At 38.6% G+C, this 24,204-nt stretch overlaps 1 protein-coding gene across 9 annotated transcripts in view; it reads left to right on the top strand.

Moving 5' to 3' along the window:
* Positions 1 to 24,204, top strand: part of GAPVD1 (GTPase activating protein and VPS9 domains 1) — a 73,009-nt gene that overhangs the window by 35,533 nt on the left and 13,272 nt on the right. For 3 of the 9 annotated variants that reach the window (XM_033427203.2, XM_049710702.1, XM_033427204.2), the window contains exons 8-19: positions 1,953 to 2,082; positions 3,174 to 3,299; positions 5,256 to 5,429; positions 7,292 to 7,432; positions 8,501 to 8,635; positions 9,098 to 9,217; positions 12,656 to 12,733; positions 12,863 to 13,233; positions 16,580 to 16,667; positions 17,655 to 17,735; positions 21,125 to 21,247; positions 22,687 to 22,816. In XM_033427203.2, coding sequence (XP_033283094.1) covers positions 1,953 to 2,082; positions 3,174 to 3,299; positions 5,256 to 5,429; positions 7,292 to 7,432; positions 8,501 to 8,635; positions 9,098 to 9,217; positions 12,656 to 12,733; positions 12,863 to 13,233; positions 16,580 to 16,667; positions 17,655 to 17,735; positions 21,125 to 21,247; positions 22,687 to 22,816 — 1,697 coding nt within the window. Of the gene's footprint in view, positions 1 to 1,952; positions 2,083 to 3,173; positions 3,300 to 5,255; positions 5,430 to 7,291; positions 7,433 to 8,500; positions 8,636 to 9,097; positions 9,218 to 12,655; positions 12,734 to 12,862; positions 13,234 to 13,560; positions 13,919 to 16,579; positions 16,668 to 17,654; positions 17,736 to 21,124; positions 21,248 to 22,686; positions 22,817 to 24,204 lie in introns of those variants that run through there. The other 6 variants (XM_033427205.2, XM_033427206.2, XM_012532793.2 and 3 more) reach the window with 6 other exon arrangements.

Raw genomic sequence — 24,204 nt, forward strand, 5'->3', positions numbered from 1 at the left:
TTATGGAAATTGAAGAGACTTTTCCAGTGACTTGTAGGAAATATTTTATGTTTCTTTTCTTTTTAATGATATAGTAGTGGTATTCCTGCTTTAAAGAGCCAAACAGTATTTAGAAATAATTTCTGTTCTTTGGCTGGTTGGGAAGAAATGGAAGAGATAATTGAAAGGAAAACTAAGTAAAATATTTTAAGGAAATGGGGTTGGGGATATGAGAATCAGTTTTAAGATATTTGTAAACAGAAGAACTTGGGACAGAAGCAAGAGGAAAGAAGTTTTGACTCTCTAAACATAGGATCCTCTTGTCATAGATTGTGACCTCTTGAGAAAGAAGCATTTTCTTACCTTCAGCAGTGCCTGCTTATTATTCAACAAAGCCTATTCCTGGCCTGGGAAGAAGGGACCAGTTATAGTGGTTGATACAGTGATGATGGTGGTTGATTAAGTGGCGTGACTTGTAGGAAAGAGGACCATCAAAATCCACAACCCTGTCCCCCCACACACATTCAAAGTGAATAAGCTGGCAAAAACTGTCAGAATCAACTTTTTGGGAACTCTAGAATGTAATAAACTTGTGGCAACCAGGGGAAATGCTTAATGAAGAAAAGAACTGCTGCATTTCAGTAAGAGAGTCTGTGGCATTTTACTCCCCCTGTTACCGTCCCCCGACCCCCCCACCCCAATGGCAGCCTTGAAGACAGCCGCCAGCATTCCTGCACAGGGAAATATCTAGATTGTGCTATGATCCTTTTGTTTTTCGTTAATTCATACCACTCTCAAGGCCTTTAGATGGATTTTTCCTGAAGATTCATTGCACATTGCTCACTCTGATGAGTGGGAAGGCTCAAGTTATCTTACAAATACAAAATGTAAAATCTTTATGTCTGCATTTAATTTCAAGCAAACAGGGAAAAGATTCTATTTTTAAATGACCTTTTAAAAGCATCACATGAATAAATAGATGGAGCCATTAGAAAACCTTTAATTTACTTATTTAAATGCAGGGTCAAAACAGCGACTTAAGGGTTTTCTTTCTTTTTTTTTGGCTTTGTGTTGTTTTTTCTTTTTAATTGAGGACACTCTTCTTCACATTCCAGCAGCAGCCTAGGAACCCAGTGGTTGTGAGTTCAAGTTCCAGGTGTGCTTAATACATGCTGTGACATCCAGCAAAGCACACAGTTCTTCATTAAGTTGGAGATACACATACAGAGCTGAGTTATGAGGTTTGTGGGGAGTGAGAAGTAATTGTTATTTGGAAATCATCTAACAGATAGAAAGCTCTGTAAAAAGGCAATCAGCTCTAAGCTAGATGTGGCATGGAAGTCATACTTAGGCTTCTGGTATGGACTTTGTGGCCGTGTGTATGGTGATCAAGTGGAGGTTCTAACTAGACTGATTAATTCTGGTACAAAATAATTTGTTTACATGTTTTTTTCCTATTAATTAGTTTATTAACTTTTAGAAAAATGCACACAAAATTAATATGTCACTTTACTGTGCCAAATGCTTTATGTGCATCTTTTTGTTTAATCCTCAACAACTCCATGGCATATATACTGTTACTATCACCATTTTATAGATGAAGAAGATGAGGCTCAGAGAGCTTAAAATACTTATCCAAGTTTACATAGTTGGCCCATGGCAGAACTGGGAGGACCGGACTGCTGAGTCTGAAGCCTCTGACACCTGCAAACCTAATCACTGCTCATCGATGTCCAGTTGCCTGTTCAGTTGCTGAAACTGGTAGGGTGATGGAAAGACATAGGCTCAGTTCTTCTAACTGGTACACTTTTATCCCAGGGGTACTTAAAAACTTGATTGGAGCCCTATAAATGGGTTTTCAGTTAAAAATGATAATTTAATATTAAGACGAACTTAAATATGCATTTGCCATGGTTTGTTTTCTTATCAAGAATCTCTCAGTTGTGATAAACTAATGGCATTTTATTTTTCAGGTCCTAAACATGCAGCTTTCGGATGGAGGACAAGGAGATGTCCCTGTCGATGAAAACAAACTCCACGGTAAACCTGATAAAACCTTGCGCTTTTCCCTCTGCAGTGATAATCTGGAAGGAATATCTGAAGGTGAAGGGTTACTTCATTCAAGGAGTTGTGTGATTCAAGTAATATTTTGTTTTGTGTTCTTTAAAGGAGCCTTAAAAATTACAATTATGCCACCTGTGCCTCTCACTGAGGAGCGTAATGAAGTTTTCCTCTAATGATCTTGAACAGTTGGCTGTAAAGATTGTTTCTTTGAATAAAATTGACATTGCAAGAGACCTTTGGTCATATAAAATGGAGACGATCTAAGTCTGCTTTGAGACTTGAATAATACCAAGTTTTATTTCACTAGTATTAACATATACCAAAGCTTGTAGAGCTCCTTTAGAGGGATATAATGCATGTCTAAATGGAAAAAAATTGACTCACTAGTATTTCAGGGTGTTGTGTATACTGCTAATGTTTTAATGAAGCAGAAAGATACAATGGAAGTAGGATAGGAATATAAAAAATTAAAAGGCAAGATTGTAAAGTGAGAATATGTCACTCCATGTGCTAGAACAAGCTTTTTTAATGAAAAAGTTTCAATTTGACTAACATTTTAAAATAAACATAGATGGTAATAACTTTTCCTTTTTTTCTCACTTTTGAAAACATAAGTGGTGTACATTCATTCTAGAAAATGAAGGAAAAATTGAACCATCTGTGGCCCTACCATTCTGTTAATAACAGTTAACATTTTGGTTTATTTATAGCAAAATTAGGCTTAGGCTGTTTTGTAACCTTTTTTTGTTTAACAATATAACAGTAACATTTCCCTTTGTAATTTAGCGTTCTTAAATAACATGGTTTTTAATGTCTGTTTTCTTTAACTTCAGTTGGGCATTTATCATAATTTAAACATTCTTCTGTGATTACACGTGTAGATTGCTTTCACTTTTCAGACATTGTAAGAAGCACTGCAACAAGCGACCTTAGGTGAATTTTTGATTAGTTCCTTAGGATAAATTTCTAAAAGCAGAAATTCTGGCTTAAAGGGCGTGTTTATTTACAGGGCTTAACAGTATTAAAAGCACTTTAATCAGTCTTTTTAGTCTCTTATGAAGGCATGAAAAATTACATGGTGGCTCATGACTGTCAAAAAAAGCTCACTCACAGTATAAACGTTTCTCTAGGTCCTTCAAATCGTTCTAATTCAGTATCCTCACTAGACCTGGAAGGGGAATCTGTATCAGAACTTGGAGCAGGACCTTCTGGGAGTAATGGAGTTGAAGCTCTACAGCTGTTAGAGCATGAGCAAGGTAAAGTGAGGTTGAATTCAGCTGTTCAAGCAGCAAAAGAATTTACCTGGTTGCAGAATAAACAATCTGTTTCCATGTAAGTTGGCTGTGTTCAGTTGATTATATAATGACCATTAAACTTGCATTTACTCATAGTTCCTTCAGGTCTTAAAAATGTGTTTAGTTGGCAATTCCCTGGCGGTCCAGTGGTTAGGACTCAGCAGTTTCACTGCGGTGGCCCAGCATCAGTCCCTGGTTGGGGAAGTAAGATCCTGCAAGCCTCGCGGCTTGGCCAAAAAAAAAAAAAAGTGTGTTTAGTTGCTAAGTGGATTATTCAGGCTAAAATTACATAGAATAATTAAAATGAATTGCTTGAATTCTGTAATATTTGGTGTTTCAATTCTGTAATATTAAATTTTTAAGGGATACTAAGATAAATACACAGAGCTCAAGGAACTTAGAATAGGGAGAGAATGGTACACAAATGATTAAAATTATCATAAAAGTGCTTTGGCAGTTCTGAGTGAGAAATACATGTGGTTGAAAGTGTAGGGAAAAGCTTATTGGGAGAAAATAATAACCTCAAAGCCTGGCTGGCATTGCATTGGCTGAAACTAGAGATATTCTAGGTGAAGGAATAGTAGTATAAGCAAGTCAGGGAGGTGGGAAGCCATAGTACTTACTCAGGAACTGTCAAGTAGGGTAATAGGGTGAGGTAAGGATGAAAAGTAGATGGATCCCTTTTGTGCTCTAGGAAGATTAACATGAAAAAGTCCTTTGGATTTGTCCATTTACAGATCAGTGGTGGCTTTCAGAGGAATGTTGAGGGCAGATGCCCTCAACTGGATTTGAGGCAGTGACTTTAGTGTGTGTAAAAATCACCTGGGGAGTTAGGGGGAAAAAAAGGCATTTCCCATGTCTCATTTCTAGAAATCCTGGATCAGTCTATTTTTGGAAAGGAAAAGAGTATTGCCAACTGGGTTATGTGTGGGGTGAATAAAAGTAATGCTATGTTTTTACTGGATCAGTTTGTCACTGTATTATTTAGGATTAAAATTTCTGCAGATAACAGAAACCTAAAATAATATTAGCTTAAGATAGAGAGAATATCACCTCTTTAACAAGCCGTCTAGGTGATTCTGATATGGTGGTTGGCAGTTTACACTCGTGAATCCTAGGTTAAGAAGTGAGTGGGGACTTCCCTGGTGGTCCAGTGGTTAAGGCTTCACGTTTTTTTTTGTTTTTTGTGTTTTGGTATGGGTTTATCTGTTAATTATTGCCACAATAATGCTACATAACAAACCACCCCAAAACTTGGTGCCTTAAAACAATAAACATTTATTTTTGCTCTCAAGTCTGTGGGTCAGCCAGGTGGTGGTTCTGATTTGGACCGGGCTCATTCATGCATCTCTCGTCATCATGGTTGAGTAGGGAGCTCTGCTAATCTTAGCTGGGGGTCCGTTGGTCACTGGGGAGCTGGCTCATCTAGGATGACCTTTGCTTTGTTCCATGTGGTTCCTCATCCTCCAGCAGACTGGTTTCAGCTTGTCCTCATGAGAGAACAAGGATGAGAAAGAGCAGAGGTTTCTAAGTTCTCTCTTGAGGCCTAAACTCACAACTGGCACACTTCCTCCTTACCTTTTGGACGAAGCAAGGAACCAGGCCTGTGCAAATTCAGAGAAAGGGGAATATATCCCAATTCTTGACCAAAGTCACACTCTAGAGGACAGGGAGACAACTGATTGCATGGATGGCCCCAGTTAATTTACTGGAAGGGGGAGGACATATGCAGAACTCAATTCAGAGAGGGAAAGAGTACATCCGTGAGGGAATAATTCAGTGTTTTAGTACTATGTGCTGAGTGTTAATGTTAAAATATGTAACTTGAAGTTCAAAGACAAAAAGGTCTTTAAAGTTGATATAAAAAAATGATAGCTGTGCTACCATTTTTTAAGTGCTTAATTTTGTTTTTGATAGCTACAACCCAGGATAATCTCGATGATAAGCTAAGGAAGTTTGAAATTCGTGACATGATGGGACTGACAGATGATAGGGATATATCAGAAACAGTGAGTGAGACGTGGAGTACAGATGTCTTGGGAAGTGATTTTGACCCTAACATTGATGAAGATCGCTTGCAAGAAATCGCAGGTAACTGCTATTTAATGTCTCTGGAAGATTGCTGTTTATTCATATCCACCCACCCCTCATGGGAGGGAACTTCAGTGCTCTGACAAACATGGTGTGTATGTTAGCAGTAACTGGGAGACTGAGGTAATTGTATGTGACAAGGCATTTGTGTATTTCTTTTTTCTTTACTTAAATATAGGTAGTATTTTCCCCTGTCTACATTTAAGTGCCCCTCCCCCTGCAAAAAAAGAAAAAACAGTCTTTTGAATCAACTTCTTGTCAATTCTTGTTTGCAGGACATAGTATATGTTCTTAGTCTATGATTAACATATTCTTCTTTTGAGACTAAACACCTTGCCCTAACATGAAAATTCTTACAGGTTATAGCCATAAAATCTTTCAGAATAATATGATACTGAGATTCTCTAAAAACCGAATTTACTTCTGGAAGGTTTAATTCAGTTCCAAAGAATGACCAGTGTTTTCTTTTTTTCTTTTTTTTATATCAAGTTTATCGAGGTACAATTTACATACGTTAAAATTTACCCTTTTTAGGATATTGTTCTGTCTGTTCTGAAAGATTCATACAGTCTTGTAATCACCATCTTTATTTTCTTTTTAAATCATGGAACATTTCAAACAAATACAAGAGAGAACAGTATAATGAACACCGTGTACCCATCACTGAGCTTCACCAATTACACATACATACATGGCCAGTTTTGTTTCATCTCTTCTCCCACCTTGTTATCCCCTCCCCCGATTATGTAATCACAGGTTAATCAGGCAGGTTCCAGACATTATTTTATTTGTAATTATTTCATGATGCATCTTTATTTTCTAAATTTTTAAATTTAACTTTTATTTTATATTGGAGTATAGTTGATTTATCAGTACAGTGTTGTCTTAGTTTCAGGGGTATAGCAAAGCGATTCAGTTATATGTATATCCATTCTTTTTCAGATTCGTTCCCCATATAGGTTATTACAGAGCATTGAGCAGAGTTTCCTCTGCTGTACAGTAGGTCCCTGTTGACCATCTATTCCATATATGGCAGTGTGCATGTGCCAATCCCAAACTCCTAATTTATCCCTCCCCCCATCTTTCCCCCTTGGTAACCATGACGTATCTTTAAAAGGTACCTTTTACCAGTTTTTCCAAAGGTTCTTCATCTACTGAAATAAGATTGTTCTTTTATTAGGTTTAATCAGAAGTAGTGGAGCATTCTGAACTTGAGTATTTTTAACACAGGTTTACAATAATGTTTAATCTTTCTATTTGTATTTTTAAGCAGTGTAAATAGATTTCTCAATTGGTTTTGCATTATTTGTTCCAGATGTCAAAGTACAATAGTATTTTTCCTGGCAGTGAGCTGTATTTGGGCAATAAGCTGTATTTGCAGTTGAATGAGTGCTACAGAGGAGATGTGTGTTTTCCTGCAAATATATTTTATTGCTCTGAATATGTGGCTAATGTGCCAGAAGAAAACATATTTGGCCAGTATAACTTTCTATGGTTAAATGTCTCTGTTTGAGTGTTTTTAATCCCTGAAGGACTAAAATATTAGAGAGATGTTAGGGACACGTAAAATTTGCTAAAAAATCAAGGTGAAAACTAGTTGAAATGACTTGTCCTAATGATCTGTGTTTTCTCGATGGAGACTAAGGTGAACAGTAGGAAATTGATGAAAAGGAGCTTGTGTTACTGTGACCAAAGTGGGAAATTTATGTTTTTAGTGGTGTTATTGATCGAAATTACTCTTTCCTTGGCCTCTTTCTTGTGAGTAGAGAGATTTTGTTAGCTTAGTGTTTGGCTTTTTTCCATCATCACTGCTCTTTCCCTGAGGACATTTGTTAACCCTTTACTCCCCACTGGTTATACAGGTGCAGCAGCAGAGAACATGTTAGGCAGTTTACTGTGCCTGCCAGGTTCAGGGTCAGTGCTTCTTGACCCCTGCACTGGTTCTACCATATCAGAGACAACAAGCGAAGCTTGGAGTGTAGAGGTATTGCCAAGTGACTCAGGTTAGTATGCTGTCATTGTTTGCTTTTTGATTTGCACAGAAGTTTTAAATGTAAGGTATCCTAACTTCTATATTATGTACATTTTGTCAGATATACATTTGACAAGTATGAGGCCATCACATTGCTAAGAATTTCAAATGGAAAATTAGTTTAGGGTATTTTCTGTCCAGAAAAGATGGACAGAAAAGAAAAAATGCAGTGTTGGATGGCATAGGCTAAGATGGCAGGTGCTTTCTGACTCTGTTCAGTTATCTTGGAAGCAATCGTTAGTAACTCATCAGGATTCTATGTGGGACATTGAGTTCAGTATCTCCCACTAACTTATCACAACCACTCTGAGTGGTTGGATGCCTGGTAAGCATGTTTAGATTTGGAGAACTTGACCCAAAGTTACCTAATGTATTTTTGAAATGCATTGACATTGAGGCTCTGGAATCCTGAGAATTATTTTGTGCAGGATTATTATAAACATATATAAAGTATTTTGTACTTTCTCTTATGTATTGCATTTCTGCTTTTTTTCTGATTATGAATATAAATCCTTGTCTTCAACTAAATGTCAACTACCAGAATGCAAATATAAGTATATATCTGAATTTCCTTCTTTTTGATCGCTTGGCTCAAGAATAATGAAGCAACCTTGATATGTGTTTTTTAATGTTACCACATTCAGACATGCTAACCTTTACGTAAGGAGACAGTAGGATTAGCTCAGTATTGAACATCCATAGGAGTTATTTTTTAGAAAGTGGTTGATTTAATGCTAAGCTGTTCTGTATTCTCTTGTTTAGTTTACTTGTTAACCAATAGAATACTGTATGAGATTAGTGATCTGGAAGCAGAGTTTTCATCTGTGCACAGTGAACTGGCCTGTATTAGGATGAAAACCACAACCTAGACCTCTTTAACACTTGATCTAACTAACTTTGCTAACGGGCCCAGACTTAAAAGTCTATTTACACTGATTTCATTCATGCCCTTGGTAGGTTTCTTCATCTGGGTTGCAAAAGCTGAAACTGTGATGTGCTAGTAGAATCACTAATGTGATACCTCACTTTTTCTGTTTAGAGGCCCCAGATCTAAAGCAGGAGGAGCGACTGCAAGAACTGGAGAGCTGTTCAGGACTGGGTAGCACATCTGATGATACGGATGTCAGGGAGGTCAGTTCCCGCCCCAGCACACCAGGCCTCAGTGTTGTGTCGGGTATGTCTGGCTTGTTTTAAGGAATAAGGATTTGAAGGTGTGTTCCCACCTCCCCATTTATAAAGTTGATAGCAAAGAGATGTATTTTATTTAAGATCTGAGTAATTTCCAGTAAACTTATTACTGTGGGACCTGACATCTATGAGAAGTTAATGTGTGCCGTTATAGAGCCTGTCAAAGTAGTTGACAAATGGTCTGTGTGTGTTCCCTCTATAACTCTATCTGTTCTTGGTAATCTCTGCTACTGTATTTAGACATCACATGATAATTCTGATTATGTTGTACAAATCAAGGTAAATATATTTAAGCAATTGTACAATAAAGGATATAATACCAAACAACTCACATGTAAAGAACTGAGATACAAAAAATGTGAGAACGTATACATTTCTCCAAACTTCATATACTTTTTGTGTGGTTATTTTGTTCTTGCTGTTTATTTTTTACCATTTTTTTTTAAAGGCATAAGTGCAACCTCTGAGGATATTCCCAATAAGATTGAAGACCTGAGATCTGAGTGCAGCTCTGATTTTGGGGGTAAAGATTCTGTCACTAGTCCAGACATGGATGAAGTAACTCATGGTAAGAAGGGGAAATGAGAATGACTTTTAGAAATGATCACATCCATGGCTGAAACTGGCAGCCTTTGACACATTGCTGGTGATAGTATCAACTGTTGCAGCACTTCAGGGTGTAGTTTGGCAATATGTGTGTAAGGCCTTAAAATAAGGTTCACATGCTGAATTTGGTTCAGTTAGCCCACTTCAGGAATCAGTCATAAGGAAACAGTTCATGTATGGAGAAAGTCTTATGCACAAAGATGTTCTTCATAATATTTATATTGGCAGAAAATTAGAACCAACCTAAGAACTGAAAAATAGAATGGCTAAGTGAATTTTGATGTAACCACTTATTTGAACTTATACAGCTATTTTTAAAATGCTTTAAAGAATATGAAATAATTTGGAGAAATACCTAGAACATAATACCACTTGGAAATTTTATTTTTAAAGAATTTTATATATAAGATAATAAAATGTTAAAAACCCTATCCTAAAGAAAGCACTGGGAAGAAATACCAGAGTGCTAGTAAGTAGTGGTTTTATATATTGGGCACTGGGTTTGAAGTACTTTTTTTGTTTTGTTTCGTTTTTTACATTTTTGTTTATTCTAAACCAAAGTTTTTTATCCTCAACACTATGGACATTTTGGACCAGGTAATTCTTTGTGGGGGCCTGTCCTGTGCATTGTAGGATGTTTAGCAGCCTCTCTGGCCTCTGTCAGAAGCACACCATCACCCTCCCTCTCATGCAGTGATGAAAACTAAAAATGTCCCCAGACATTGCCAAATGATCCCTTAGGGGGCAAAATAGCCCCAGCTGAGAACCACTGTTCTAAACCAGCAGTTTTCAAGTGTAGTGTCCATGGACCACTGAGGGCCCTTAAGACATTTCTGGGGGCTGGGGAGGTATGAGGTCAAAACTGTTTTCACGGTAATAAAAGGTTATTGTCCCTTCTACCATATTGACGTTGCAAAGGTGGGTAAATTTGCTGAGACCTTAGCATGAAGCAAGGCAATGGCACCAGACCAGACAAGCAGTCACTGTATTCTTCTCTCACAGTTTAAAAAGAAAAAGCAAACTTTACTTATGAATGTCTTTGATGAAGCGGTAAAAATTATTTAATGTTATATCTCAACCCTTGAGTACACATCTATCTAATATTGTGAAGGAATAGGAAGTACCCCTAACGCATTTCTGCTGCATTCTGAAATACGATGAAGTGTCTCAAGGAAAAGCACTTATCTGATTCAGTTGAGAGCTAACTAAGTAGCTGTCTTTTTTTCTTGTTTGTTTTTATGAAATACCATTTTTACTTGAAAGAATGACAAACTGTAGTTATTCATACTTGGATATTTGGCAGGCATTTCTTGAAAATTAACAAAATGAGCCTGTCATTTCAAGGAAAACAACTGACAGGACAGAGTTTGATGCCAGTGATAAAATCCAAGCTTACAGATAAAAATGAGAATTTTGGAAAACTCGTGTCTACCTCCACGAGCTTGACAACTTCCTGCTAGTTAAAAACTTTTCTGGTGAGATGGGTGGTGATATCAAGAATGTCATTTTTTTTGATGTTATATGATGAAATGTGTCAACATTTGGAAGATCTGCATATCTAATTGAACCAGTATTTTCCAGATGATCAATGTATGATGTTACAAAATCACGCTTGGGTAAAAGATCCATTCAAAGCGCAAGACAGACCAATTAAATTTTAATGTAACAGAGTACATTAGAGTGATTTGGTTTCAGATTCCAAATGGTAGCTAATCTTTAAAAAACTACTACTTAGCAAGATTTGGTAGAGTATGAAAGAATAGTATCCACAGTTTTCTGAAAAGGCTGTTAAAATATTGTCTCTTTTCTACCTGCATATCTTTGTGAGATCAGCTTTTCTTTATATATACTTTAATCAAAACAATATGTGCAACAGATTGAAAGCAGAAGCAGGTATGAGAATCTAGCTGTGTTCTATAAAGTTATACATTGAAGGAACTTGCAATTACATTGCAATTACATTGCAATCTATAAAGTTATACATTGAAGGAACTTGTGGAAGTGTCACTCTTCTGGTTTATTATTTTGGAAAATATAATTATTTTTCATTTAAAAGGGTTATTTGTGTTACCATTTAATAAGTACATTTAAATGAATTAACATAAAATTTTAATATAAAATTTATTAAAAGTTTAAAATTTTTATTTATATATTCTTTTCAGTTTTAATTTCTAATATGGTAATTATCATTAGATATAACCAATATAAGTAAGCTTTTAGGGTCAACAAATTTTAAGAATGTAAAAGTGTCCTAAGACCAAAATTTTGAGAGCTGATATTCTAAGCTATCTTTCATAATGATACACTATTTCTAATTTTTTAAAATGAAGGTAATTATAAGACACAGAACAAAAGGAAAATCAAATGGCAAAATAGTACTATTATTCATTATCAAAAAAGAGCTCAGACTCAAAAAGTTTAGAGGAATGGTTTCTTTTATATATTTGTAAGTTTTAGTCTCTGCATATTTTAATATCTCTGATTTTGGTTGTTTATAGACATATGCTTAGAGGAGTCATCTTTTACTCTGTAGTTTTAAAATATTGTACTTTAGAAGTTCAAGTTTGTTTTGTAGTATAATGTAGTATTACTCATTTTTTAAATAAATTTATTTATTAATTTATTTATTGGCTGCGTTGGGTCTTCGTTGCTGTGCAAGGGCTTTCTCTAGTTGCGGCGAGCAGGGGCTACTCTTCGATGCGGTGTGCGGGCTTCTCGTTGCGGTGGCTTCTCTTGTTGCGGAACACAGGCTCTAGGCGCACAGGCTTCAGTACTTGTGGCACGCGGGCTCAGTAGTTGTGGCGCATGGGCTTAGTTGCTCCACAGCATGTGGGATCTTCCCGGACCAGGGCTCGAACCCTTGTCCCCTGCATTGGTAGGGGGATGCTTAACCACTGCACCACCAGGGAAGTCCCGTATTACTCATTTTTGTTATGAGTTATCTTATAAATTGTCTTTTGCTGAGAGCAATATTAGAATTTCAAATTTTACAACTTTTTATTTATACTCCTTCTATAGGTAGTATTGCCCCTAGTTTTATAGGTGGAGGGAAGGTGAGATTCAGGGAACTTGTGACATTCTGAAAATTTTGATGATTTACATCTTCTGGCTCTGCTCTTTGCATTAACCATAGTACAGTTTGGCCATTAGAAGTAATAGGCAGTGGATGCTAGACTACTTAAATGTAATTAAAATCCTTGTAAATATGTAGACAAAAACATAAAATGAATTTGAGGTAAGCAGAATATGCTATTTATTAGATCATGTTTTTTCTGATATGCCCCTCAAGTTGTAATTGGTCAAAAAGGAAGACTGTGGAAGAGAACCTTTTTCACAGTGTTGTAACTCCTACTGAGTCATGAGTTCTGACTTGGTCACACAGTTTGCCCATCTCTTTTAGGTGCCCACCAGCTGACCTCTCCTCCTTCTCAGTCAGAGTCTCTCCTTGCCATGTTTGATCCACTGTCTTCACATGAAGGTAAAGTAGTCAAATGAACTTTTTGACTCTTGTTTTATCATGGACAGAAGAACAAAACCAAAACCCTTTGTTCATGCCTTTGTTGGACTTTGTTGTGTCTCAGCTGCAGACTTTTTTTCTGTGTTCCAGGGGCTTCTGCTGTAGTAAGGCCAAAGGTTCACTATGCCAGGCCATCGCATCCACCACCAGATCCCCCAATCCTGGAAGGGGCTGCAGGAGGAAACGAGGCCAGGTTGCCAAACTTCAGTTCCCATGTCTTAACTCCAGCTGAGATGGAGGCATTTAAGCAAAGGCATTCTTACCCTGAGAGATTAGTTCGCAGCAGGAGCTCTGATATAGTGTCTTCTGTCCGGCGACCTATGAGTGACCCCAGCTGGAACCGACGTCCAGGGAATGAAGAGCGAGAACTCCCCCAAGCCGCAGCCATTGGTGCTACTTCTTTGGTGGCTGCACCTCATTCATCATCTTCATCCCCGAGTAAGGACTCCTCAAGAGGAGAGGTATGGGACGCAGGCCTTGTAGAAGAACTTGCTAATTATGGTCAGCTTTAGTGTTCCATCTGCCTAGTTCTCTTGATACCTGCAATTAGTGTGGAATATATAAATCTACGATGAAGGGTGGACAGTAGTCATGATTAAAGGTGATTTGTCAATCCTATATGTCCACGATCGTAACCCATAAAAAGCCTTTACTTTGGTTTTGTAATAATGTATCTTGCATTTTTATAATACTTTTAACTTTCCTCCAAGCAATTTTGTATCTCATTTAAACCTCACAGTTTCCTTCAGAAATGGTTAGAGGAAGTACTTTTTTTCTTTTTTTTCCAGTGCGTTATTATTTTTAATTTTGAAACAATCACAGAGTTACTAAAAAGTTGGAAGTAGATACAAAGAACCTCCCCCGCAACCATGTGAGAGTAAGTTGCCCACCTAATGCTCCAACGCTCCATCACCTATGAATACTTTAGTGTAAGTTTCCTACAAGCAAGCACCTTCCCCTACGCGTCATAGTACAACCATCAACATCAGGAAATTAAAATGCATACATTAATAATAATGTATCAGCGCTTCCCTGGTGGCACAGTGGTTGAGAGTCCGCCTGCCGCTGCAGGGGACACGGGTTTGTGCCCTGGTCCGGGAGGATTCCACATGCTGTGGAGCGGCTGGGCCCGTGAGCCATGGTCACTGAGCCTGCGTGTCTGGAGCCTGTGCTCCGCAGCAGGAGGGGCCGCAGCAGTGAGAGGCCTGTGTACCGCAAAAAAAAATAAAATTAAATTTAAAAAAAAATGTATCAATATATTAATGATAATTTTCATACCCCATTCATGTGTCTCCTGTTGTCCCAGTAACATTCTTTAGAGTGAAAGGATCCCATTCAAAATCACATCTTGTATTTAGTTGTTATGTCTTTTTAGGCTTTTTTTCTTTCTTTTTGGCTGCATTGGGTCTTCGTTGTCGCGCGCAGGCTTTCTCTAGTTGCAGCGAGTGGGAGCTTCTCTTTGTTGTGGAGCACGGGCTCTAGGCGCGCAGGCTTCAGTAGTTGTGGCATGCGGCCTCAGTAGTTGTGGCTCGCGGGCCCTAGAGCGCAGGCTCGGTAGTTGTGGCGCATGGGTTTAGTTGCTCCGTGGCATGTGGGATCTTCTTGGACCAGGGCTCGAACCCATGTCTCCTGCATTGGCAGGCGGATTCTTAACCACTGCACCACCAGGGAAGTCCCTTTAGTCTCTTTCAGTCTAGGACATTTCCTCAGTTTCTCCTTGACTTTCACGACCTTTATACTCTTTTTAAAATAATTAATTAATTAATTTATTTATTTATTTTTGGCTGCATTGGGTCTTCGTTGCTGTGCGCGGGCTTTCTCTAGTTGTAGTGAGTGGGGGCTACTCTTCATTGTGGTGCACAGGCTTCTCGTTGTGGTGGCTTCTCTTGTCGCGGCGCACGGGTCTAGGCGCGCAGGCTTCAGTAGTTGCAGCATGCAGGCTCAGTCGTTGTGGTGCACGGGCTTAGTTGCTCTGCGGCATGTGAGATCTTCCCAGACCAGGGCTCGAACCCGTGTCCCCTGCATTGGTAGGCGGATTCTTAACCACTGCGCCACCAGGGAAGTCCCTATACTCTTGAAAGTTACAGGCGTTATTTTCTAGAATGTCCCTCAATTTGGGTCTGCTTGATATTTTCTCATGATTAGATTCAGGTTATTCATCTTAGGCAGGAATATCACTAAAGTGACACTGTGTTCATTTCACTGCATGCTACCAGGTAGCACACAATTTAAATTTGTCCCACTACTCTGGTGTTCACTTGGATCATTTGATGAAGGTGTTGTCTGCCAGGCTTCACTACTGTAAGTTACTCTTTTCCCCTTTGTAATTAATAAGTATTTCTGGGAGGAGAGAGGCCTTTGAAAATATGTAAATATCCTGTTCTTTCTCAAATTTTAAATTTATCCACTTATTAATCATATCTATGGTCTCATGATTTTCTATTTTTATTCAATGCGTTTGTTACGGCCATTTATTTTGAAGCCCAGTTGTCCCTGATTTGGCCAATGGTCACCCCTTCAAGCTGGCTCCTGTGTTCTTTTGACATTTGGGTTTCTTTCTTTGAGTATCTCTCTGCTTTCTGGAACAAAACGTTATAAGCTTGTATTGTATTGTGTCTGCTTTAGTCCTGGAATCAGCCATTTCTCCAAGGAGCCCTTGTTCCTTTTAGTAGAAAATGGTTTTTAGAAATCAGGATCTGGCTATTAGGTGTGCTCTTTGCTGTAGGGGTGTAGCTGCTCCCAGGACCTCTCAGTTGACAGAGCTAGGGAGAGAGTGTGTGTGTGTGTGTATGTGTGTGTGTGTACATGCACATTAACATGTGTATTTATTTCTATATCTTTCTCTTTATATGTATAGAACCATTTCCAGTATAAAAACAGTAGAATTCATTTCATCTTCCTTCCATTCCATATTTGCAGTTCCCTTGTCCAGCAGTGAGAAAACTGCTTTCATTATTCTTCATGTATGTACTCATTTGATCAGTCCCCCTGTATGTAATCAATATCCCATCCCCACCACTAAACCCTCCCTGGATGCCGTTCCTCTGCTTAGGTTCTGATATCCCATTCACATGGATGCCCTTAGAGAAGGTATTTTTAGTTCCAGTTTTGTAGATGAAAAAACAGAAATAAAATGATTTATCTAAAGTCACATGATAGGTGACTATCAGGAATTACAGTTCTGCCTTTTGACATGTGTCTTAATAATAACTCATTATAATTGGTGATCAAAACATGAACTTTGAAGTTGGTCAGATCTAGGTTTGAGTCCTGGCTGTGCCCCATATGGTCTGTATAACTTTGGGAAGATGAGGAGATAACCTTCTTTAGCCTCATATTTCTCATCTATAAAAAGGGCTTAATAACAGTGTTTATCTCTTAAGGCTACTGTGAAGTTTAAATGAGATAATGTATGTCCTTACATTCAGCGTTTGGCACACAGTACATACATAGTTTTATTATTAATATTACTGCTACCATCTCTACTACCCCTCTAGATTTTATGTGCATTGCGTTTATTCATCCCATATGAGTATTTATTGAGTGCCTACTCTATGCTAGACTCTATATTAAGCTTTTGGTTTACTGACAGTAATGAGATAGTGCCTACCCTCAAGTGATCCATCATAGTCTGGTGCTTGAAAGGTATACATCCGTGTTCCAGAAGTTGCCTGTACAACAATAAGAATAGTTTTGCTTTGAAGAAAAACTAGTGGTTTTTGTATTTCACAGACTAACTAAAAATCCTTTTCATAGTAATTTATCCTGCTGTCCAACTCCAAATAAAGCATCAAACTTTTTCTACAGACTGAAGAACGCAAAGATAGCGATGATGAGAAATCAGACAGGAACAGACCTTGGTGGAGAAAGCGTTTTGTTTCTGCCATGCCCAAAGGTAATTTTATAAAATATCAGAATGTGATATCAGCAACGAGAAGTAAAGCCCCAAAATCTCTTTCAGAGAGCCAAAATCTGATCTCCTCCGTGAGGCCTGTGGGGCCTCAGTTTCTTGCTGTTTTGAGGGTATGGAAAATGATCTCACTCGGGTGAATGCCAAGGTACAGCTTTGGAAGTGACAGTTCCTGTTCTTTGCAGGAAGTGGCAGCGGTTTCATAAATGAAAGGCGGGCAGGTCACGGTTGTTTAAATATCATATACCATTGAAGTTAAATATACAGGACTTTTGACATACGTATTGCTAATAATTATTTCAGGAAAAAGGGATGCTTTTAGTAAACAAACATTGAAAATTTATCCTTTACATTCCTGGAATAAACTTAAGCTTCTTATGTTTATGTTCATTGAGAATGATAATACCCTGAATATTAGTGTTTATTCTGGAATGCAGTTGTGTAGAATTGTTTGCTTTTCTTGTGAATAGCCTGACATCATACCAGTAGGTATTGAAATTTGAGTTGGCAAAAGCATCTCTTCCAGGAAGGAGAGATCATGCAGGATTAGAGGGAAGGGCTTCTTCCAAAGGCCTCTTCTCGGCTCTGTGATGCTCAGGAGCCGCGGAGCACCGCTTTCACGCCAGACTCAGCCCACTTTAGGAGGAGAGACTGAGGCTCAGAGCTTTGAATGTGTCGTGTTTTGAGCAGAGGTTAAGAGGCAGTGGTTTTGATTCAGTCCCAAGAGATTCCTGTTAAATCATTCTTCCTGTGGCAGATGACCCCAAAGCAGATTCTGGAACCTTCTTTAAGCACCTTCAATGCTATTTTAAGAATGATTATCAGTTGACACTCGGGATTTCTTAGCTTTTAAACTTTTCACCTTCCTTCCACTTAGAAATGTTGGCACACCAGTTAACTCCAGAATGACTGCTGTCTTCCGAGTAGTGCAGTATGTTATATGTCACACTACTGACTTTATTTAATTTCCAGCTCCTATACCATTTAGAAAGAAAGAAAAACAAGAAAAAGACAAAGATGATCTGGGGCCTGACAGATTCTCAACACTCACAGGTTTGTAGACCCATGGACTTCCTGGCTCCTTCATTCCCAGAGCACATATTTCATAACACTTTTTCTTGGGTGCCATAAGCGTTGCCTTCTTAGAAGAGTGTGTCTGTGTGTGTACAGTGGGGAGTATGTTCTTCATAGCTCTGTGGTTTCCAGTTGGCGGCCACAGTGAATCTCAGTGCGCTCTTCCTGCAGACCGCCACCACCATCATCATCCTCATTACCATAACTTCCGTTTATGATGAGGCCCCTGATCCTGAGCCTCTAGGCCTACCCTAGAACCCGACATTTTAGTGGGATGATGACACACAGTGCCTTTTAGGAAAGTGTGGTGATGGTTTTAGTGCTATGCATGCCATATCTTTGGATCATTGTCTGAATAGTTTTCTTTAACGTTGATCGTAGAATTCTAAATTTACTTCCATCTGTAGTTCTTGATTATTCAGGATCATTGTGAAATTCTATTTTACCTAATGATTTCCTTTTTTCGTGATAAGTGTTCAAACAATATCGTAAATTTATAAACTTTACCAATTTTTTACAGCTTGAATCATTTTAACATTGCTATCTGACCCAAGGAAAGTACAACTAGGGGTTGGGTTCTTACCTCATTCAGCATTTGTATTTTTGCAGCTTCTTTTTGGCATATTATGAATGATCACTCTGAAAGGAAAAAGTATGAGAGGTAGTGTTGATGACCCAACCTTGAGTTTGATAGCTGTATACTGTCTCCAGTGACTGAAGAACGTCTAGAGGGAAATTAATTTCTCACCTCTCTTTTTCTTGTCTTGATTTTAAATTATGTTACCCTACTAAGGTAAAATGAAGACTTTTATTTAAAAATGGGATAGGTTTCAAAAGAACATCCTCCTCAAAGAGCTCAGTGTAGTACAGGTAGAATCCCATTTCAGTGCATAGTTATTGTCATGTCTAGTTCTAAAATAAATGTAGACGTTTCCATGTCCTAGTGTACATCCCTGTTTATTGGATGAGGTGACTTGCCTGGAATAAAGGGTTTTAAACAGCAGGAGCTGTGCTTTGAGGCCAGGTTCCCTGCTGAAAGCAGTCAAACCTATCTCATTCAGTCAACAAATGCTTGTTGAACATCTGACTCATGCCAGGCACTGTGCTAAGTGTGGTAGGTGTTCAGTCAAATCACACATGACTCTTGTTCTTTAGGGACTTACAGCCTTATTGAGAAGCAGTGGAAAGGCATCCTTTCGGCAAGATTTTTCTGTTTTCTTACCATGCTCCTGGCTTTAGAACACCACCACCATTCACAGAGTAGAATGCTCTTAATAAAATCTCAGGTTTTCAAAATGTTGAATTAATAACTTTGGAGAAGTTATAAATTATTTTTTTACTCGTGTCTTTAGGCAATACATTTTTCTTAGTCCTTGGTGCCTAAACTGTAAGCTAGGTAGAGTAAGTTTTTTTTCCATAAAATATTTCATTTTGTTTGTGTTTGATTCAAGCAGTTTAGCTTCCCTACTGGTGCAGAAATTTCTACCCACTCCTAATTAATGACCCAAAGAAAAGTATCATTAAGTCAATTTTTTTAAATGTTATGAGAGGGAATTTCTTAACAGTCTGTCCATAATCTCGCCACCTTAATTTTCTTTTTTCCATGTTCTCTCCCAATCTTTCCTTATCTATACATGGCTTTTCATGATGAAATCAGAGTGTGTATGTAACTTTGTATTCTTTTACCACATGTTATTTCATAAACCCTGTCCCAATTTCTGCTTGACATAGTTGGTTTTTTAATAATTTTTATTGGCTCTGAGATCATCTGTCATTATTTTATTGCGGTGTGAACATTCTCTTGCTTTTCGATATTTAAATTGTATCCATTTTTTTTACTATGAAAATACTGCTCACAGCTTTGTATATATAGCATTTTTTGTCTATTTTAATTGTCCTCAGATAAAAATTTTAAGAACAGTGTTACAGAAATAAAAGTTATAAGCAACGTTATTGCTTTCACTATGTTTAACCAGTTTTTAGAGCCCTCAACAGCACTCAAAACTAACAGCAAAAAAAAGATTTTGTAATGATAAAGGTTTTATCAGTTTACATTTTGAAGAAGATCAGATTTTATTAGGACTCTATTATCATGCATTCAAACATCATTGTAGCAGAAAGATTATATTATTTTGGAAATCGTTTCTCCCTACAGTTTACCACAATTTTACGGAGACATGAACACTAAATATTTTTTTCATGGAAACAAAAGAAGAGCCTATGAGCATACTACTTAACCTCTTTCTGCCTTGATTTCTTCTTCTTAAAAATGGGGGTGATAGTACCTCCATGTAGGGTTGTTGCGATGATTAATTGAGATCATTCATATAAGGTGTTTAGCACAGTTCCTGGCACGTGGTACATGCTCAATAAATGTTAGCTGCTGTTAATATTAGCTGCTATTAACACGTACACATATATAAATTCTAGTGATTTTTATCTGTTTTAAGACTTTTTAACAAATGGGATTCTACCAGAATGTAGACATTACCTGCTTGGCCTAGATCTGTCTCAGGAGTTTGCATTTCACTATGGAACTGTATTTTGTCCCATAGATCTGTAGCACTTCTTTGCTTTGTTAACTGTTAATTAGTGACTCTGCCATCTGACTCCAAGAAAACATTTTGATGTGCTGATTTTGCTGACCGGATAGTGGGCCAGTCAGTAACCAGTGCTGCACCTGTGATCATGATAAGCTTTTTCTCTGTGCACCCCAGGTACAATTCCAGCACTCCCCAACAGTGTCTAGATTCTCTAGGAGTGCCTCTGACACCATTGCACGCACAGAAGTGCTCTAAATCCAGCAGCTGTACTGTCATAGTGAGATTTAGTAAGATAGAATGTGAATATCTGAAGTTTCCAAATGTGGTGTAGTGAGAGAAATTCATGAAGGAAGAGTGGAGGAAGACATTTTAAAAGTATTATTTAAAAGGCTTTAATTTGACTTTGGAGTACTTTTTTTCCTCCTTCAGCATAGAGATGTCTGAATAAATGAAGTCTACATATAAAAGTGCAGTGTTGGAAGTTCTGGTAGCATGAATTGATAATAACAGTGATTTGAGTGTAAACACTTTAGAAACCCATCATCCATTCAGTCTGCACTGAACTTTTTGACACTGTCATGCAGAATTCTGACAATGATGAGAAAGTGGAGTAATCCTCCCAATTTCGTGCTTTGGCAAGGCTCTCAGACCTAGAAATGGGATGAGTAGGCAGCTGCATGGTGCCTCTTATAACATTGAGATATGTGCTCTTTTTAAGTCTTACCTCCTAATCCGCCTTTGGGATTATGCTACTGGTGTCGTACTAACATCAGAGTGGGTGAAAACCAAGGGGAGCTAATTCTCTCCCTCTCCTTTCCCCTTCAGATGACCCGAGCCCTAGACTCAGTGCACAAACTCAGGTTGCTGAGGATATTCTGGACAAATACAGGAATGCCATTAAACGAACCAGTCCCAGTGAAGGAGCACTGGCAAACTACGAAAGTGCAGGTGATAATCATGATAAAGAATGGAATAGTAACCTTCGTATCACAGTGATAAAGGTGGTCCGAATTAAAAGTAACCTTGTAATAACTACTTTTGAACAGTTATCAGAAAAATATGGTACAATTCCCAAGATAAATTAGAGTATCTCTGGAAGAATCTCTGATAAACTGATAACGTGAGTTGACTCAGGGGGGGACTCATAGGGAGCTTGAGAGGAGAACCTCCTACATTTTTTTTTAATTTATATTTATTTTGGTTGTGCCGGGTCTTAGTCGCGGCACAAGGGATCTTTGTTGCAGCAGGTGGACTTCTTAGATGCGGCATACGGTCTCTTAGTTGCAGCATGCGGGATCTAGTTCCCCAACCAGGGATCGAATCTGGCCTCCCGGAGTCTTACGCACCGGACGACCAGGGAAGTCCCATCCTACACCTTTTTTTTTGTTTTTGAAAAGTTTTAAAATAACAAAGAAGTTGAAGGAATAGTACAGTGAAGGTCTATATTCCATCTACCTAGACTTATCAATTGTTGACATTTTGCCACATTTTCTATATATTTTTTTTTCCTGAGGCATTTGAAACTATCTCCTAAGAATAAAGATATTTTTTCTACGTAGGCACAGTATCTTTATTACACTAAGGAACTTTTATTTCTTTTGATTTTATACATGCATGTATTAACTAAATTGATTCATTAAAAACATAAAAACAACTGTGGGAACCACAGGTCTGTCCTGGCTGCATTTGTGAGTTCGTTCCCAGCTCATTCTCAGGCAGTGGGAGCAGCCCTGGTAATGAGGACCGGAGACCTCAGTGCAGCCTGGCCAAGGGGTTCACAGCCAGCTGTTTTCTGACTGGGCAGGATTCCATGTCTGTAAAATGAGGGTGTCATGTGAAATGATTTTTTTTTTTTTTTTTTTTTGCGGTATGCGGGCCTCTCACTGTTGTGGCCTCTCCCGTTGCGGAGCACAGCCTCCGGACGTGCAGGCTTAGCGGCCACGGCTCACGGGCCCAGCCGCTCCGCGACATGTGGGATCCTCCCGGACCGGGGCACGAACCCGTGTCCCCCGCATCGGCAGGCAGACTCTCAACCACTGCGCCACCAGGGAAGCCCTGAAATGATTTTTGAGGCCCCTTTTAGTTCTGTGGTTCCGTGATCGTGATTACAGAGTATTATCCTTATTAAGTTAATAAAGACTTTCATTGTTTTAGATTAGGATTCAGATAAGAAGTAAAACTATTTTCAACAACTGCTCTCTTGATATATTATCATTGCTATCAATAATTTAGTTAAGTGTTTGAAGTTCCTTTTTTCCTTTTTCTTTCAAAGAACTCTTGTTGGAAGGCACAAGTTAATTTATTGTTGAGTTGTTCTGAATACCTACCAGTGCCAGAATGTTCCAGATTAACCTGCTTATCCTTTTGGGGGGCTGGGTTTTGTTTAGAAGTTATGGGTGACGGTGAAAGTGCGCACGATTCGCCTCGTGACGAAACCCTGCAAAACATCTCAGCTGACGATCTCCCAGATTCCGCGAGCCAAGCCGCCCACCCTCAGGATTCAGCTTTCTCTTACAGGTATTTCTTTTATAGGATTTAGGACCTTTGGGTTCGAACTTTTCATCACCATTGCAGTCACTTCAAGTCAGGTGTTTCATTGAGTCACTTAATAAGTGTGTAAAGCAGAGAGATAAGGATGAAATACTATTCACTGAGAAGACTTTGCTTCCCTTGTGGATGTCATACATCAAAGGCTTTAATTCAGGGGTTGAAAACAAAAACAAGAAAACCTCATATGCTCACAGGGGCCACATAAGTAATTTATTTAATTAATTTATTTATTTATGGCTGCGTTGGGTCTTTGTTGCTGCGTGTGTGCTTTCTCTAGTTACGGCGAGCGGGGGCTACTCTTCGTTGCGGTGCGCGGGCTTCTCATTGCGGTGGCTTCTCTTGTTGCGGAGCACGGGCTCTAGGCACACGGGCTTCAAGTAGTTGTGGCATGTGGGCTTCAGTAGTTGTGGCTCGAGGGCTCTAGAGTGCGGCTCAGTAGTTGTGGCACGTGGGCTTAGTTGCTCCACAGCATGTGGGATCTTCCCGGACCAGGGCTTGAACCCGTGTCTCCTGCATTGGCAGGCGGATTCTTAACCGCTGTGCCACCAGGGAAGCCCCACGTGAGTAATTTAAATGGAACAGTGGCAGTGCCTGTGCCTGTGCAGAATTCCCAGCTCTGTGTGTGAGAGGTGCTAGGGCAGGACTGAAGTAGAAGGAGGGTCCGCTGCAGAGTTGTTGAATGACCCACTGTCCCCAGTAAGCCTCCCAGTTTGTCATTCTCCTCATTACCTGTGCAGGTCTCTCCATTTCTAACAGGGCTTGAGAAAGAAAATGACTTTAGGAACCTGAAAAATTTGCTTTCATTTCACAGGGAACCTGTGTTTTTCCAGACATGGATTATCACTTTTAAAGCACTAATCATCCGTCCATCTCTTTGTTTGTATCTATGACTTTGCCTCTGTCTTTCTTTCTCTGTTTTTAAACTTTTTATTTTAGAAATATTCAAGTATGTACAAAAATGGAAGAGTACAGTGATGTGCCTGTTACCCAGATTTAACAGTTACTAATACGTGGCCCATATTGTTTCATGTTTACCTCCCCCCCAATTAATTTAAAGCAGACTCTAAGCAGCATATCATTTTATTTTATTTATTTACTTTTATTGAGATATAGTTGATATATAATATTATATAAGTTTCAGGGGTACAACACAGTGATTCACAATTTTTAAAGATTTAAATTTTTATTTTCCAGCCATGACTTTACTGTTATATAGATTCGGAGTCTCTGCAAAGTAGGCAAATATTACATTTGTTTGGGTTGATTTGTAAGTTACTCGTTTTAGAGGAAGCAAACCAATAAGGAAGGACTCAGAACTAGTCAGATGAGGTGGACAAGTGATAATCCCGCAGGAG

This window comes from Orcinus orca, chromosome 6 (assembly GCF_937001465.1).
Source record: "Orcinus orca chromosome 6, mOrcOrc1.1, whole genome shotgun sequence".
Taxonomy (NCBI): Eukaryota; Metazoa; Chordata; class Mammalia; order Artiodactyla; family Delphinidae; genus Orcinus; species Orcinus orca.